Raw genomic sequence first — 18,854 nt, 5'->3', positions numbered from 1 at the left:
AGGGGGAGAGTAGAACTGGCCAAATGGGAAGAGAGAGAGAGAGAGAGAAGGGTGAGGAGGAACGCCAGGGGGTTGGGTAACAGGAAGGAGGAAGGGAGGCGAGTTTCAGGGACAAAGAGGAGAGGCGGAGAAGAGGCAGCCAAATGAGACATTTAGCAAGGACGAGGAGGGCAGCTGGACAACCTGAGGAGGACGCTGTATGCTGCAGAGTGTGCTTGAGAAAAGCAGCCAAAAAACATTCTTGCCCAATGTCCAGGACGAGGCTGAACATGTCGTCTCCAAACAAGTAACGGCAAGCAGCCTTCGGGCTCATCAGTAACAAGCTGCATCCTGCCAGCTTTCGTCAAATTTAATCTTTTAACAGCAAAACAAGAACCAAATATGTGCCAGTTTGACAAGTCTATAATTTGTATTATAGCTTGATTTGTGCGGCAGGTATTGTGTCACTGAGGATTAGGAATTAGAGACGGGGGTGTTGTTTCCATCAAACTTTTATCGTTGCATCAGGAGGGACTGAGATATCATCAGTTACAGGGGAAAGAAAGTAACAGTGAGGAGTGTCAGTGTGGAGTTTCTCTGTTAGACTGACAGTGGTCCTACCTGGACAGGGAGGTGGGAAGAGGTCAATGTCCGGCATACGGTACATGATGTGGTCATTCTGCTCCTGAAGAAGAGAGAGAGAGTCATTAGTTTGTCTTTTTTCTGCAGCTGAAAAGGTCTAAAAGATTAGAAATGTTTTATTAGCTTTTCTGAGCTGCTTGTTTTAAATCAAAGACGCACGTGGAGACACATTCTAATGCCAGGTGTGAACAGACGTATTTAAAGCTGTCCACTTGTGATCGGATCAGGAATGAAAAATGAGAGGTGAAAAAGTTTTACTAAACTAAAACTTCACCTCAAGCTAGAAAAAAAAAAGTCAGACAGCAGCAGATGTGGGATCCGGTCACAAGGAAAGATGACATTGGCCTAAAAAAAGGTGTGCCAGACAGTATTCAACAGAGGTGAAAGAAACTGCAGAACTCTTCCCTGTGAAAGAGCGTGATTATGTAAACCTGAACAAATCACACTTATAACACCATACAAGCCTTGAAATGACTTCACATCCTGAACTTTTAGTCCACAGCTTCTCTGTGTGAGAAAGCGCTGCCGTGTGCTCTGAAGTACAGATGGATCAACGGGAAGGAAAAGTGCTCTGATGCATATTTAAATCAATCACTGGGCTGTCATAATGGCAATAACATTGCTGGACACTGTGGTACATTTGAGCTGGGGATAAATACTTTATGAAAATGACCCATATCAGATAGAGAGCCGATGAGAGAGGGAGTTTGGAGATGAGCTGGGAGGCTATTGATCCATCTCTCCAGTCTATGTAATTGAGCTGTACTTCGATTACTGTGGGCCTTAATGGAAAAAAATGCTCAGCCTCTTCCACTCTAAACACTTTCTCCCCTCTACCTTCGCTCACTCTGTTATACATCCATTTCTTTTTAATACTACCTCTATTCTAAAATCAAATTGTGTATTTTTTGAAAGATCTAAAAAGCCTATTTTTTTGTCGATTTGAAATTCCTCCTCTCTGCCTCTGTGAGATGATGATATGAGACAGGAGATGTGTTTCAGTGCGGGATTAAGTGTCAACTCAATAGTTTCCATACAGCAGCTCAGAGATAGAGTAACACCGTCTGGACTGACGGTAAGTCATGGAGACGGAGAGAGAGAAAGCGAGACTGTGGGCGACATATTTTGTTGAGTTTGAACAATTGGTGCAAGTTTTAGGAGAATTTTTTTTCACACAACCTTGTTGCTGCCTTGGTTAGATGCCAAGAAATTTGATATGTGTATGTTTACAACTAATACGACAAGTTGAACCCTCTGCTGACTCACCTTACCACTGCCAACAGGTTCAATCCCGTACGAGAAGTTCCCGTCAGAAAACATCCCGCTGAAAAACACCAAACACAGCAGCATGTTGCAGTTTGTCTGAGGATAATTGGGTCACTGTATTTATTGTATAGCTTGAGATTTTGGGGAATATGTTTGTTGACTTTCTCTCGTACAAAAAGTGTAAAAACAACATTTCGCCATTTTACGAAGGGATATGTAGCAAACTATTTCATGGCTTTTTGTACGGATTAAACAAACCAGATATAATGTGTTAATTATAGATAGATAAATGTAATTTATTTTTTATCCCAAATTGGGAAATGATTGTGTTACAGCAGCAGGTTATCCAGGTTTTGCACAGGAACAGTAAATATACATATTAACACTAGAGATAAACATCTATAAAATATCTATAGAATACATAATATAAAGTATATATTAAATACACTATACATACACCAAGCTACTATAACTAAACATAAAACTAAAACATATAAACATAGGATAACATACTATAAACATTAGCAAAGTGTGCAAAATATTATTATTATTTTTTTTTTTCACTTTAGTTTTTATTGATGTTTTTCAAGGTTACACTTTTTATTTTTTTATTTTATGATATAATAATTAGTGAGCTTTAGAGGTGCTGGTAGGTGGATTTTGTTGGACAGAGGCTAGCAGTTTCCCCCCGTTTCCAGTCTTTATGCTAAGCTAAGCTAAAAGATAAGCAGCTGCTGGCTCCAGCTACATAGTTACTGTACAGGCGTGCAAATAAGAGAAAGAGAAATAAGAGCAAATAAGCCCAATTGTTAAAATGTTGAACTATTCGTTGAATTTTTTTATGTGTAATTTTCTACTAAACTTAAAAGGAGAAGAAGAAAAAAAGATTTTCTACTTGATAACTTTGTAGAAAATCGACACGGAGCTCCCAGATGTGCTTTGGGCAAATTTACAGCAAGTCTTTCAACATTTGAATCACATAAAAACACCAGACTTTGGGTCCTGACTGAGTCTAGATTAGATGAAGTGACAGCGTTAACTCAAAGTATTGGACTCACTGTAGGCCGTGGCAGGTGGACAGAGCCGCCCAGGAGCCTGGCAGCCCCCGAACACAGCCATGGTAGTAGCAGTGCTCTCCTCCCTGGAAACAAACCATAGATTACACAGTGAGACACTGAACCGACTGAAGGATATCAGTGACAACTGTACGACTCCGGGAAAACCTACACCTACAGAGGCTGCAGCTGAGTTGAGTTTCACCGAGGAACAGCTGTGTATACATGTGTTTGAGTGAACGAGAGAGCAATTAGAGTGCAACAAGGACAGGGGTCAAGTGGGAGAAACTTAGCGTTGCACTATGGTTTCAATGTAAAGTAAGTGTAAGCATGCACACTTTTCCTTCAAACGACACAGTTTTTCGTAAGAAATTCAGCTTTGTACATGCATTGACCTCGACATTGTGAGAGTGAAAATTCATTGTTTTGATTTAATGAGTGAATTTGGCAACAATTTCAGTTTCCTGCAGCACAAAAATCAAAGAGTATCGCAGTCGGATCTCAAGGTTACAGAGTGTCTATACTGTAAGTTGATACTGACTGGACACTGGACCTCAAAGACTGACCTCTCACTTATAAAGAAACCTGACTATAATGTGTTCTTACAGATGCTAATGTGTTTTTAAATCAGAAAACAAAATCACAAAAACATTAAAAAAAAATAAAAAAGTAACATGTAGATTAATTGAGTTTGTTTGTTGTAATTATACTGCATTCTGTTGCTGTTGTAGAGTTGACAAATAAATTGACTTCCTCAGAGTGGCCTTTTAATATAGGATAAAATGACAAACTTTGGAAGCAGGGTGCAGAGTTAACACTTTACAGTATCAACTTAAACGGATACCTTCACCTGATTATTCATAATCAGGTGAAGTGGCTACGACTGGATGATCGTGTTTTGAATATAGTGTTTCCACGCTGCCTCTCACAGTACAGGAACGATCAGATTACGACAATCGGAGAGGAGATTTTCGGCTGTCAGTCAAACAACACGTGCATGTTTAAATGTGAGAGATAAAAGTTGTTGAGAAGAAAATAGACTTTGCTTGGCAGACAGAAATACACTCGGGAGAAGATTCTCTTATAATCAAGCAGGTTTCATAAGTGGATGGAGATTACAGTATCGTGTCTGTGTTTGGAGCTACAGAGTGTGTGTATGCATGTGTGTGTGTGAGTGTGTGTGAGAGAGGGTCAGTTTCAGGTGTTTGTAATGAACCCCAATAAGTCATGTCTGAGCCACCTGAGCCTGCTGTTGTCTGGCGCGGCTGATGGACCAAAAAGAAAAGCGGCGACGTGGAGCCGCTGCTCTTCATGCTCGGTCAACCTTTACTCCGAGCTCCCACTCAAACCTGGAAAATCTCTTGGACGTCCCTTCAAATCAAGTACGAACTCGCAAAATAATATTCCCCCCCTTACAAATAAGACTTTGCATGCTTTTTGTGCATTAAGTGGCTTCATGATTGGATCTTATGTGGGCTACTGTACTGGGTTCTAAAAAAATTCTGCTTCAAGCTAAAATCAGAGTGCAGCATGTGGAGCTTCAGATGAAGCTGTGTCCATCACACGCTGGTTTGTTTTTGATTACAAGTGGGGGAGGGTGGTGTTAATGCATTTTGTCTGTCTTTACACTGATCTGATTGCACTAAGGCTGTTAAAAATTGCAAACCTTGAAAGGCTTTAATTGCTTTTCCATCTGTTCTACGTGACAAAACTACTGACTCTTAAAAAAAAAAAGTGTCTGCTTCATTATTGGAGGATAAAATCAAAACAGATATAAGGTTCCAAATGTTCCTGCATCAACATCATCACAAATCCTCAACTGTAATTGTAGTTGGTCGTAAATTTATCACAATTCCTCTGTTTTAAGACCTTTGGGAGGGTTGAGATCACAAGCGATGTCTCTGCAAAAATAATCATTACAAGTACAAAAACACTAAATACCAATGAACAAATACATAACTTAAGTTGTAATTTAAAAAAGACTAGGAATTTACAGCCATTGTACTAAATACAAAAACATCTGCATGCTAACATGTTCACAGTGACAAATCTAACATGCAGATGTTTAGCCGGTTTTATGCAACATTTGCCAATTAGTAAAAAAACCCAGCTGTGGCTGACAGGAATGTCATTAGTTTTGCAGGTATTTAGTCATAAATTAAAGTATTAATCAAATAAAAACTAGATGAAAAGTTCAAAATTCATCCTGAGGGAAATCAATCATTGCAATCCATCCAACAGTTGTCAAGATATTTCACTGAAATGTTAACCTCATGGTGGCACTAAAAGGTAAGTTAAGGGATCACCAAGGTCAGTAGGATTCATCCTCTGGGGACCATTAATGTCTGTACACAATTTCATGGCAATCCATCCAACAGTTGTTAACATATTCTGCACCAAAGTGATGCACAAACTGATTCTCGCCGCTAGCGTGCCTAATAATTAGCAGTAGCTTAATGTTTAAATACATTTCTAAGTCTAGTCACATAGAGTCTGACGGTTAACTAAAACTAATAACCCAGTATTTTTCATAGAGCTTATTTAGATTCTGTGCCATTAGTTCATGTGTTGAGAAAGAAACAGGCTTTAATCATTCATACCGAATAGTGAGACAGCCCACAGCACTTAGTCCGGGGCAAGATAATGAATAAATAAAAAGGTAGGATTACAAGGCTAAATGGAGGAAATCAAATTGCCTAACACAGCAGACACACACTCTGACTGTGAGTGCGCTTCTCAGACCAGATGTATACGCTTCAAATAACGGCCACTCACTCGCGCAGAGAAACCATGTTTTATAAGAAATGATGGATTAAACATGAAATATCATGAGAGCTGGAAGGACAGGGACATGAACGCACATTAGAAGTGAGCGACTATATGGAATAAAAACTGCTCGCACGAACAAATAGAGGCAAATAAACAGTTACGTCCAAGAGAGACGAGGATTAAATGTGACATTAGAAACTAACCGAATTAGAAAAGCTGGAGTTGACTTGATGTCTGGAATTTGACTCAGCGTTGTTGGAAAGGTAATGAAACAATAGGAGCTAATGTAAAGTGAAAGGAAGACGAGACGGAACAAAAGCATCAATAAGGAATACAAGACGTCCTCAGTGAATAAGAGAAGCATTTTTCCAGATAAAATAAAGCCTAAAACATATTAAAGAGATTTAAATTAATGAGAATAGTGAACACAAATCACCCTTCGGATTGTGTCTGATTGAAGCCAATTCATCATCAATGCCCAGGGATTGAGATTATTATCTAATATGCAAAGCTGCAAGGTGATAAAAGGGTGTTAACATTGTCTATCAGTGTATTAGTCTGTAAATAATATGATTAGTACGGAGATGAAGCTCTGTATTTGTATCAATCAGAATGTCAGGAATAATTCTAACAACTTAACACAGACATGCATATATATATATATATACAGTATATAGCATATACACATACCAGTATACTGTATGTATATATCCATACACAAATCCACAAAGATACAGGACATCTAACAAAACCACCAGTACAGCAATTGAATATTTAACACGCATACAATCCATCCCAACCCACCAATTAAATAAATAAAAAATAAAATAAATTGTATTGGTTGAGGATCATAATATGGTGATACACCTCAGTGCATCTTATATTATTGTATATTTTAAATTAAAAAAAACAGACTTGGACGTTGCAGAGGGCTACTTGCGGTTCATCCCCAGCCGCTTCCATCATATCCTATTGACATCTTGTGTTTTCAACCAATCACAATATACGAAAGAGTTTGTTGGTGCTCAAAGAGCACTCAAAACTGATTTTGTATTTTCAGAAAATAAAAGACTAAGAAATCAAAACAGCAAGTATTCAGCAGGACACTGACAAATATACAGTATATAAACAGCTTCAATCAATTCCATCCCATCCTCACCCCTAATTCAATTCCTCTTTTAGTCGTGTGTCATTGAGATTCAATCCGAACGAGTCGGTCACCAGCTCAATGCAATAGCATAGATCCAAAGGGACCAATAAAAAAAAAAAGTGACACACAAAGCATGCAGAAAATGAAATGACCATATGAGCAATTTGTGCATTTCTAATGTGTGATTCCTCCATAGTTGCATGAAAGTGTTTGTATGTGCATCAGAAAATGTGCAGGTATTTACATATGGTTAATTCATGTAGCAGCTCAGACATAAAAATATATAATGTTAACTGACATCTGCCATTTTATAATCAGAAATGTGCAACATCCGAGCCAATCGGACACAACTATTCATCCCGACAACAGGATGCTAAGAAATAGCCATTCAGACATAAGTGAGCGGAGGGGTATTCAGTTGGTTGCAATCTACAATAACTATTAACGGCTCATTCTAAGGTAACAAAAACAGACAATAATAAATCCTACCATATTAATCTGAATTTCATCTATATTCTTTATAGACATCTTTATGGTTTCCAAAAAGACTGTTCCACATATGTGGCTTTGATTCACCTGACAAAACATCCACAGCATTTGACATTAATGAATATATTTGTACCATATTCCTAATTCTTTCAAAAGCTTTTCATACAGAGATTAATGTAATGTTATTAAGTTAATAATTGTATTTATGGTTAAAAATGTGTACTTCCCCAAGGTGTTCCTCAAGGATCCATTCTTGGGCCACTATTATATATATAAAAATATCAAAAAGAAATCCTACTTTATTATTTTCAGTAGCAAAAGGACATTATTGTAAACTTGTAGAGTCCAACAGATTGAGGCCAACACCATTATCAATATTTGATTCAATATGATCCAATATGATAGATTCAATACATATTATATATTTGTATATATATTATATATAATATTCGTTTTACACAATTTTTGAGGAGTATCCTTTAAATTTGTTTATTAAAGAATTTTGACAAGATATAGTTTACTGACTGGGCTGTTTTACAGTTGAAAAATAAACCTGTCTGTGCTCTCTGGCGGACAAATTTATCGATAAAGCCCTAAAAACTTTATCCATGATCTGTCACGAGAATAATAAAATGCTCCAGGACTTAGCTTCCCAAACATTTTACTAATTTATGGGGGTCTTTTTCTCAAAATGACATGTACCTTTAAGTTCTACAGAACATACTCATATACATCTTTGTATATAATTGTGATTATTGTTTTATATTATATAGGTAGAGAGATAATTAAATCAATCTTTTTCCTCCCCCTGCACACAGCATCCCTTCATTTGTTTAATTTCAACCTGTGTAAATGAACTCAATAATTGCTCCAATATTACACATCTGGTTGCAAAGGTCAGGGCAGAGGGGTGGTTGTAAGATTTGGTTTAGTTGGTTCTGGAAATGGACATGATTTGAATTCCCCTCACGACACGACAAAATAGACCCACGCTGCTGCTGCTGACTGCTGGTACCCATGGCAACCATCTACTGATTGGTCAGGTGGTCTTTGGCAGAGACAAAGAGAGTGAACGAGGGAGAGGTAGAGAGAAAGGGACAGAGAGAAGGAGGGACAGAGACTAAAATAAAGCAGAGGATACAGACAGAAAGAGACCGTCTCTTCCAGATGTTCTTCAGTCTTGTAAACAACCTAGACCATAACATTATTGTGGGGCGGTTTACTCAGATTTATAATGCACGACAGATCAGTCCATGTGCAAGCGCAGCCAGACAGCTGTTTTTGGATACCAAAATGTCAGCAGGATGTGTGGATTGATGGGTGGAAGAAACCAGACTACGCAGCAAAACACATGAGCTGAAGCAAAACATCTTCACAGACATTTACACTAGCCTCTAGACATTCAAAAACATTCGCCATTTCTATGAATTTCCTGTCTGAATTGCAGGAGAAACAAGCTCTGCTGCTATTGGTTATTGATTCTGTTCAATTTCACTCAGGGGGATACATCCACTGGAAACAATACACACTGGACATAAAAGCTACACTGCTGTAGGCAGTGGCACAAAATCAATTTCTATAAAGATTGGCTGTGATGGAAAACTATCTCACTGACTTTTGTTAAATTCTGATAGAAGGAGAGGGTGTCAACATTGGCCAAGAGTTTATTTAAAGGAATAGTTGGTCATTTGGGAAATACGCTTTATTATTTTCTTGTCGAGAGGTAGAAGAGAAAATCAATACCGCTCATGTTTGTATGGTAAATATGGGTTGTGTCTAGAAGGTAACCCGCAAATTGCGAAAACTTGCAAAAATGTGCAGAAAAATCTTGCAAGACTTGCTGCCCGACAACCTATTATAACCTTAACCATTCCAGGTCAATGCCTAAACTTTAACCATTCCAGGTCAATGCCCAACCTTTAACTATTTCAGGTCAATGCCTAACCTCAACCATTCCAGGTCAATGCCTAACCCTTAACCATTCCAGGTCAATGCCTAACCCTTAACCATTCCAGGTCAATGCCTAACCTTTAACCATTCAAGGTCAATGTCTAACCCTTAACCATTAGAAGTCAAAGCCTAACCCTTAACCATTCGAGGTCAATGCCTAACCTTTAACCATTCCAGGTCAATGCCTAACCTCTAACCATCCCAGGTCAATGCCTAACCCTTAACCATTCAAGGTCAATGCCTAACCTTTAACCATTAGAAGTCAATGCCTAACCCTTAACCATTCGAGGTCAATGCCTAAACTTTAACCATTCCAGGTCAATGCCTAACCTCAACCATTCCAGGTCAATGCCTAACCCTTAACCATTCAAGGTCAATGCCTAACCCTTAACCATTCGAGGTCAATGCCTAACCTTTAACCATTAGAAGTCAATGCCTAACCTTTAACCATTCGAGGCCAATGCCTAACCTTTAACCATTAGAAGTCAATGCCTAACCATTAACCATTCGAGGTCAATACCTAACCTTAACCATTAGAAGTCAATGCCTAACCCTTAACCATTCGAGGTCAATGCCTAACCTTTAACCATTCCAGGTCAATGCCTAACCTCAACCATTCCAGGTCAATGCCTAACCCTTAACCATTCAAGGTCAATGCCTAACCCTTAACCATTCGAGGTCAATGCCTAACCTTTAACCATTAGAAGTCAATGCCTAACCTTTAACCATTCGAGGTCAATGCCTAACCTTTAACCATTAGAAGTCAATGCCTAACCTTTAACCATTCGAGGTCAATGCCTAACCTTAACCATTAGAAGTCAATGCCTAACCTTTAACCATTCGAGGTCAATGCCTAACCTTTAACCATTAGAAGTCAATGCCTAACCTTTAACCATTCGAGGTCAATGCCTAACCTTAACCATTAGAAGTCAATGCCTAACCTTAACCGTTCAAGGACAATGCCTGAACTTAACCATCTTGCGAGAGTTTCCCAAATAGCGGGTTTACTTCTAGATATGACCGTAAATATGACCCTACAGCCAGCAGCTGGTTAGCTTAACTTAACATAACGAGTGGAACCAGCTATCCTGGCTCTGCCCAAAGGAACAAAATGACTAAATTAAACAAACAAGATAAAATGTGTTAATTAGTGAGGTTTAGATGTGGTTTTAGGTAGGTAAAATATTGCTTACTGCTCAGACAGTAGAGGTAGTAACAATCTTCTCCTCCAACTCTCGGCTAGAAAGTTATTTCTAGCCGAAAGCTTATTCCCCAAACATGTCAACAATTTGTATGAAATGGTCTTACCATATTCTGTGACAGCTGCCCATCCTCGTCATAGTGACGCTCCACGTAGTCTGTAGACAGCAGGTTGCTGAAGAGAAGAGGAAGAAAAAAGTGAGAAGAGCAATACTCATTCTAACATTTAGTTTCAATCTGAATTCAATAATTGTTTGAAAAAACAAGACTGCAGCGCTGTGTGACCATTAGCAGCCGTTATTGGTCATTATTCTGGAGTGCTATTTAACAGAATAACATTATGACTTGCGTGAATCTAAATCAACAAATGGCTGATTCATAAGTAAAACCAAAATGTGTGAAGATTCATTTTATTCTAAGTGTTTAGAAAGCCAGTGAAAGGTATTATATAAATGCAGTCCAAAGGAGCAAAATGTGTTGAGTGAGAGGAGGGGGAGGGGAGGTATACATTGAGCCTGCAGCCATTCCGTTATGATGCCAACACACAGGACATACAGTACAGTACTTCAGGTGGGCGGGAGAGACGGATGAAGGAAGTACGGTCATGTCGGCGACTGCTGTAAACAAACCATTAAACATTGTTTGTGGTGCAGCTATGTGTGAATGCTTCACAGGCATGTGGCGACTTACTGGTTGAGTTCCAGGTCAAGGATGAAAGACGTGCCGAAGGCCTCCACCAAGAAGCTGCTCTGGGCCAGATGGACCGGCTGAGGGAGGGATGGAGAAAGAGAAGGGAAAAAACAGGAACTGAGATTTACATTTGATTACATTTACTGAGATAATGATGCAAGTAACAACAAAAACTCAAACTGAATCTGATTGGGTGTCTGTTGATGGTAGTTTATAGTTTGTTCACTTCAGGAAATCAATTTAATCATTAGAAATCAATGGCCTTATTTGACCAATTTCAGGTTTGTTAGGCTGTGTCCTGATTCATACTACAGCTATACAGTATGTACTATATATTAAATAAATAAACAGTAGATCTGTCAATCAAAATATTTAATCAAGATAAAAATTGCATGATTGTCCATGATCAATCGAGATAAAAAATTTTCAATTAATTTATGATTATCTGTTCAAAAAGTACCTTAAAGGGAAATTAGTCAAGTATTTAATACTCTTATCACATTGGGAGTGGGCAAATATGCTTGCTTTATGTAAATGTGTGTGTATATATATGTATTATATATATATATATATATATATATATATATATATATATATAAAATATATATTATTGGAAATCAATTAACAACATAAAACAATGACAAATATTGTCCAGAAACCCTCACAGGTACTGTATTTAGCATAAAATAATATGCTCAAATCATAACATGGCAAACTGCAGCCCAACAGGCAACAACAGCTGTCAGTGTGTCAGTGTGCTGACTTGACTATGACTTGCCCCAAACTGCATGTGATTATCATAAAGTGGGCATGTCTGTAAAGGGGAGACTCGTGGGTACCCAGAGAACCCATTTTCATTCACATATCTTGAGGTCAGAGGTCAGGGGACCCCTTTGAAAATGGCAATGCCAGTTTTTCCATGCCAAAATTAACAAGAGTAAGAAAAATGCCCAAAAATCCAATCGTTATGTTTTCGAGGTGTCCCTGGAGCTGTTTTACCACCATCCACAACTAGTTTTACTTTTTCTTTTGGCATTGTTTGAGAAAGTGCCTAATAAAAGCACACTAAAAAAATATGTTTTTTTTAGTATGCATACTTATTGTTTTGAGTATACTTTATTATGTCGCTTTTTTAGTCTGATCCCACTACATACTCATTTGGGATTAGTATGTAGTATGGAGTTGGGACACAGCTTTAGTGTTGTATTTGCATTTATTCGTCTTTAAGGGTTTCATATTCATGAGTTTTGTACTGCAACACTGCACTCCAATGCATTATCAAGTCAATTTTAAATTACTTTATCTATAAAGACCATAACAACACATTTGTCTCAGAGGGCTTTTCAAATCGGTGCGCACTCCCTCTATCGTTAAACCTTCAATTAAGAAAAGAAAAAAACCTTTAACTGGACTTTAACTGCATGTACAGAGCAGACAGAGGAAGCAGTAGTGAAATGATTATACAGAAAATGTCTACATCTCTCTAAGTCAAGGTCATGCATTCATTTTTGTGCTTCGGTTTCCTGGTTTATGTCTCACGGCTCTGTCTGCTGGGAGGGCAAGTATTCAGTTCACTGCTGGATAAACAAACATGAAGATTTCCAGTGATGTGCATAAATAATACAGTACTTGGACGTCTAAAGCTTACTTTTAGATTAATAAACCATGCATCTTTAATTCATATCCCTGCTTGGTGTTGGTCCCAGACACTGATTCCAACAAATGACTCACTGCTTTGTCAAGTATTTCATGTTTTCGGGGAAAAAGATGTGACAGAATAAGATAAGCAGAGAGTGGAGGAGGAAGAAGATTGATGGATATATATGAAATATTTTACAGTAAGTGTGCAAAGCAACAAAGACACTATAACGTCTTATTCCGTGAACCTCATCTATCCCTGAGGTGTTTTAGAATAATACTGGGTCTTGGGGCTCATCAGCTCTGTGTAACCTTGCTCCAAGGTGAGCCTCATCCCCATTATAAGACGGAGCTCTGTGGTGGCTCCCACCAGTACTTACTGGCCAAGCTGCAAGGCAGCTCTCATTAGTCTTGCCATGCACTCTCTGCAAACCACTTAGTATCAATCTAAACCTCCACTGGGTCCATATACAGTACAATAAAAGCCCACAATGGTGCCTGTGAGCAGAGATAAGAATGCTGCATCAGAGCTCTGACTGTGGAGATTTTTTTTATTGTATTCTTTTATTATTATTTTAACATCAAATCCCAAATATTCAATTGTTACACACCATAAAGTATCTCAGCTCAAGACACTGAATCTTTGAGTCGATAGACACAAATATGATGAAATTTAAAAAAAATAATTAGTATAAATGGAAAATATTTGCTATCTTCTCAAATGTGAGTAGAAGCTAATTGCTGTTGGTAAAATGCAAGCATTACGTAGGCTCTGGTAATTTACGATGGGCAGTTGCCATTACTTTTTTGACATTTTAACGACTAAAACATTGATGGATTAATGAAAAACAAAATAAAGATAACACACTAACATGCTATTTAGTACGCTAAAACAGTATGTGAGATATTTTAGTATGTCCGAAACCTTAATATGAAACCAATAGTACGCTAATGCATACTATTTACGGCGAAATATTACAGTATGCAATGCTGGACTACTACGGCGGCATAAATATCCCACAATGCAATGCGGTAGCGACGACAACGTTCATGTCAGGCGTTGACTGACAGCCTTGTAACATCAATGACACTTCAATTTAACCGTCAGTATAAGATTTCACTTTGCTTGAAGTAATATATATTTTAAATTAATTCAGACTTTCACAAACTGTTGTTTTGGTCTCATGAGGTTGGCACGGGTTACCATGGTTACACGTCTCCAACCGGCAAGACTTAAATTACTGCTCAGTGTATCTGAAAAGACACATACTGTTTTTTGACACAAAAGTAGGTTGAACGATTGTACACATATTGGGCATGTAGTGTATAGTATGCGATTTTGGACGAAACCGGTAAATTTTTACGTATACTTGCCATGTCAAATTAAAACAAAAGATTATTATGTAGTTTACGGCTAGTTGAGGGACTCTGAAGGCTGGTTCTACCTCACATTTAAATTCACATTCTGCAGCGTGGCAGCCCTCAGACTTCCCGGTGGAAAACAAACAAGCACACATCTTTCCGAGGGCTCCTACTGTCTCAGAAAAAGAGCGGTCATGAGACCGGCACGCTGCCCACAGAAGGGTAGCCGAAGGTCAGACCTGTGTCATATCCACTGACAGGCCTGCAGCTGACTGACAGACAGACAGTGTTTATAGTGAAGGTAATGAGAGAGGGCAAGTAGAGGTGTGAAATATAATCTAATGGACTGGAGAGGAGGAGGAGGAGGAGGAGGCAGCTAGAAGAGGGGGTGGTGGTAGTTTATGCCCTGCTGTGACCCGGTGAAGCTGGGAGGGGTAGGAGTGACAGACGTGACCTCAAGAGAGAGGACAAACAGGGGGTTAATCAGGTCAAGGTTACATCCAATGTTTCTTTCTCTCCGTTTTCCCTTTTCAACTCATTTATCTATTTATTATGCAATTTTTGTCCCCATTGTAATCTGCCCCAGATATTCATTGTTTTGATTTAAGGTCATTGGGTGGGGGAAGGGCGTTGCTTGCTGTACAGTGTGGAGACATACAATATACTGTACATGTTGAGATGGGTCTATACTTTATCGCCAGTGTGGATATAGTAAAAGCAATAAAAACTTGATAACCAAAAGAAAAAAGATTTAAGGGCCGGGACAAACTATCTAGCAAAATTATAAAACTAACAAATGAACATTTAAAATGGAACTAATGTCTGTCCAGCATGAATAGTACAATGTAAAAAAATTGATTTATTTCAATGACATAATCCTCAAATCATGATTAAAATGTATAAACAGTAGGGATGTCAATCTATTAAAATATTTAATCGTGATTAATCACATGATTTTCCATAGTTAATCACAATTAAATCACTTTTTTTATCTGATTCATTCGAAGTATTTAATACTCTTATCAACATGGGAGTGGGCAAATATGCTTCTTTATGCAAATGTGTATATATATATATATATATATATATATATATATATAAATAAACAGACACACTTCCTATAATATATCCATTTAAACTCATTTGCTTAGTCGATTTGAAGTTTCACTGACGGTTTGACATAGTATAATGTGATCTCTTCATCATCTCATGCTGTTGTTGTTGGAGGAACTCAGCCATTCTTCATGAAACATAAATGACCCCCATTTACTGGAGAGACCTCGGTCACCATTTGATCTCAACAACTACTATATATATATATATATATATATATATATATATATATATATATATATATATATATATATATATATATATATATATATATAATATGTAGAAACTGGGATTGAATGAATGGGAATAATAGTACATAAATATGTGCTCAAAACAAGTTAACAGGTGTTAAAACTCACCTGAGCTCCGGCTGTGTGGTTTCTGACCCGGGTGTCCAGGCGGCTGTGGAGCAGCTCCTCCTGGGAGTGGATCTGTTGCAGGAGCCTCTTGGGCTGGACGACCTCTTCTGCAGGAGGAAGTCTTCCTTCCAGACTCACCCGATCCCTCAGACCTGCAGAGGACAACAGGAGGTTCAGTGCACAAGTAATAATAATAATAATAATAATAAATGTATTTATATAGCACTTCTCAAAACAGATGTTACAAAGTGCTTCACAAGACAATAAAAGCAGATAAATAAAGTAATATATATGGTAACTGTTAAAACAGACAGGCTAGGATATGTAACAGTGTTGTTGGTTGTTTTTTTAAACAATATTTCTATTGAATTTTACATATAATAATAATAATAATAATAATAATAATAATACATTTATTTATATAGCACTTCTCAAAACAGATGTTACAAAGTGCTTCACAAGACAATAAAAGCAGATAAAGTAAAAGATATGGTAACTGCTAAAACACAACATCACAGAACATATAGATAATAATAATAATAATAGTAATAATAATAATAAAAGTGGTAAAATGGTAGGACAAGTTGATAAGTGAGTGTTTATGGATCTGAATGTGACGTTCAATGTCTTATTTCTGCAGGATTCAACAGCTCCTGGTGAGCTGCTTGCTGACTGACACAGGTGCAACAATTAGACTGGATGCAATTGCATGACAGAAAAACGCACAATTGCATGAAAGAAACGCGCTTCTTACCTGTCACGGTGCACCGTGCACACACTGCAGCGAACAGCAGGCATCTCACAGCGAGCATGGTGCTCACATAGTCCCAGGGATGTCCTCGGTGCGGCGCCGTTAAATGAACGGAGAGGAGCTGCAGCAGGAGGAGGACTGTTGTTGACAGTGAAGAAAAACACAACAGCGGGGTTCCTTCAGACTCAGCGCCCGCATTTCTCACCCCTGTCCCCGCCTGAAGCGCGTTAAAAGCCCCCTGAAGAGGCTCCAGTGCTCGGCTCCAGCAGCATGGTGATGGTGATCACACTCTCCTCTCTCGACCTGACTAGACTGAAGCTTGATTGAAGCAATGAGGCTGCAGGAGGAGCCCAATCTGGACAACAAGGAGCACGTGGGGCTTAACGGGGGCCCACCCACGCGCTTTGATGGGTCCAAAGCTCTGGTTCGGGGACCCAAGGTTGACCCCCTGATAGTAGGCTACACCTATGAATCATGAAATATTGTATTTCTGTCAGAATTAGGATGCATATTAATTATTTAAAGGAGAATGAAAATTGTATAATGCATTTGATATGGTGCTTTAATATACTTTTTTTCCTCTTTAATAATCATCATATAAGCCAGGGGTCAGCAATCTTTACTATCAAAAGTGCCACTTTAGGCAAAAAATCTGTCTGGAGCCACAAAACATTTGAGTTTATAGTCTAGGTATGATCAAATGTTTGTCCCCTAATGCCGTGAGGGGGGTAAAAAATCAGATTTCCAGAATAAAGTCATAATATTATGAGAAAAAAGTCGTAATATTACGAGAATAAAGTCGTAATATTGCGAGAATAAAGTCATAACTTAATGAGAAAAAAGTTGTAATGTTACGAGAATAAAGGCGTAATATTGCGAAAATAAAGTCAGAACTTTAAGAGAGAAAAGTCTTAATATTACGAGAATAAAGTTGTAATATTGCGAGAATAAAGTCATAATTTAATGAGAAAAAAGTTGTAATGTTACGAGAATAAAGGCGTAATATTACGAGAATAAAGGCGTAATATTACGAAAATAAAGTCATAACTTTAAGAGAGAAAAGTCTTAATATTACGAGAATAAAGTCATATCTTTACGAGGAAAAAAGAAAATAGCATGTAAAATTACTACTTTATAATACTATGACTTTTTTTTCTCGTAATATTATGACTTTATTCTTGAAATCTCAGATTTATTTTTTTTCCTCAATGTGGCCCTAATACTCCATCGTACCGTCGTACCATAGACCTACAACAATGATAAATAAAAATAAATGTGAAAAAATAAAAGTTATTCATTTCCATTTTTATAAATCCACAGGGAGCCACTGGAGAGGGGCTAAAGAGCCGCATGTGGCTCCGGAGCCGCAGGTTGCTGACCCCTGATATAAGCAAACCTGATCAAACATTTTTAAATTTCCCCACTGTGGGACTAATAAAGGAATATCTTATCTTAAATACATTAATCATTATTTTGTTTCTCATCTTTGCAACTCTGGTGACTAAAGATTGGTGGTGTGGATCCCAAAAAGGAGTCCAAGGGATAAAAATGTAAGGGTCACAAGATGATTGGGATACAAAAAGAAAGAAAAATATTTCTGTTACACCCCAAAACAAACCGTGTTTTTGTTTTGATATACAGGGTACTTTTGTCTTCAGGCCATGTTGCGATTTGTAACATTAAAGCACATAAACATGTTCTAGTAGAAACCCTTTATACAAGTATGAACCTGAAAATGAGCCTAATATGACCTCTTTAAATATATCATACTCTTTTTCTAATTAGTGTACATTTATATTGAGACGCAATATTCATTCTTGACCTTGGAAACAGCAGCTGACAAAACAATGAACTTTCAGTCCAAACTTTTAAGACAACATGGATCAGAAGTAGTACTTGTTCATATACTGTAAATGTTCTAAAAACAAACATTATATGACAGTATATGACAACTGGACAACTCCATCTGTAGAGGAAGACCGTATGATAAGGGCTGGTGATTGAACTTTCACATTCAGTGTATATACAGTGTTCACAGAGAACTGTAAAACTGAAAAGTCTAATAATTAATTTAAATATATAATTAACATTAATGATCAAACATGACTGTCGACTACAAGCCATCAACCCCCCACACAAAATCTTGTCAAATGGGAGTCTGTGGATGGATGTGCCAAGTACTTTGACCAGAATATTTGGTATTTTGAGCTTTTGTTGGAAATTGCACCCCTCACAAGACACATTCCTCTCCAACAAAGTCTTCACAGTACATAACGACCAGAAACTGTCCTAAATTAAAGGGTTGGGTTGTTCTCCTCTCTGGTGACAAGCCGAAGATGTTTTGGCCGGGGTCACCCATACAAAGCATCCCTTCATTCAAACAAATCTGGATAGTCATGGGTTACGTAAGAAGATGAGATATCAAATATTGTTTGTGTCAG

General features: G+C 37.9%; 1 protein-coding gene across 9 annotated transcripts in view; it reads right to left on the bottom strand.

Moving 5' to 3' along the window:
• adam11 (ADAM metallopeptidase domain 11) overlaps positions 1-16,926 on the bottom strand; it is a 32,231-nt gene extending 15,305 nt beyond the window's left edge. For 6 of the 9 annotated variants that reach the window (XM_037754406.1, XM_037754401.1, XM_037754407.1 and 3 more), the window contains exons 1-7: positions 16,417-16,924; positions 15,663-15,814; positions 11,191-11,267; positions 10,609-10,675; positions 2,946-3,028; positions 1,888-1,945; positions 601-664 (exon numbers count right to left, since the gene is read on the bottom strand). In XM_037754406.1, the coding sequence (XP_037610334.1) occupies positions 601-664; positions 1,888-1,945; positions 2,946-3,028; positions 10,609-10,675; positions 11,191-11,267; positions 15,663-15,814; positions 16,417-16,474 (559 nt within the window). In that variant the 5' untranslated portion in view covers positions 16,475-16,924. Of the gene's footprint in view, positions 1-600; positions 665-1,887; positions 1,946-2,945; positions 3,029-10,608; positions 10,676-11,190; positions 11,268-15,662; positions 15,815-16,416 lie in introns of all 9 variants that reach the window. The other 3 variants (XM_037754402.1, XM_037754400.1, XM_037754399.1) reach the window with 2 other exon arrangements.
• Positions 16,927-18,854: the final 1,928 nt, after the last annotated feature.

The sequence above is a fragment of the Sebastes umbrosus genome, chromosome 20 (assembly GCF_015220745.1).
Source record: "Sebastes umbrosus isolate fSebUmb1 chromosome 20, fSebUmb1.pri, whole genome shotgun sequence".
Lineage (NCBI taxonomy): Eukaryota > Metazoa > Chordata > Actinopteri > Perciformes > Sebastidae > Sebastes > Sebastes umbrosus.
This window is presented reverse-complemented; position numbering and strand designations above follow the sequence as displayed.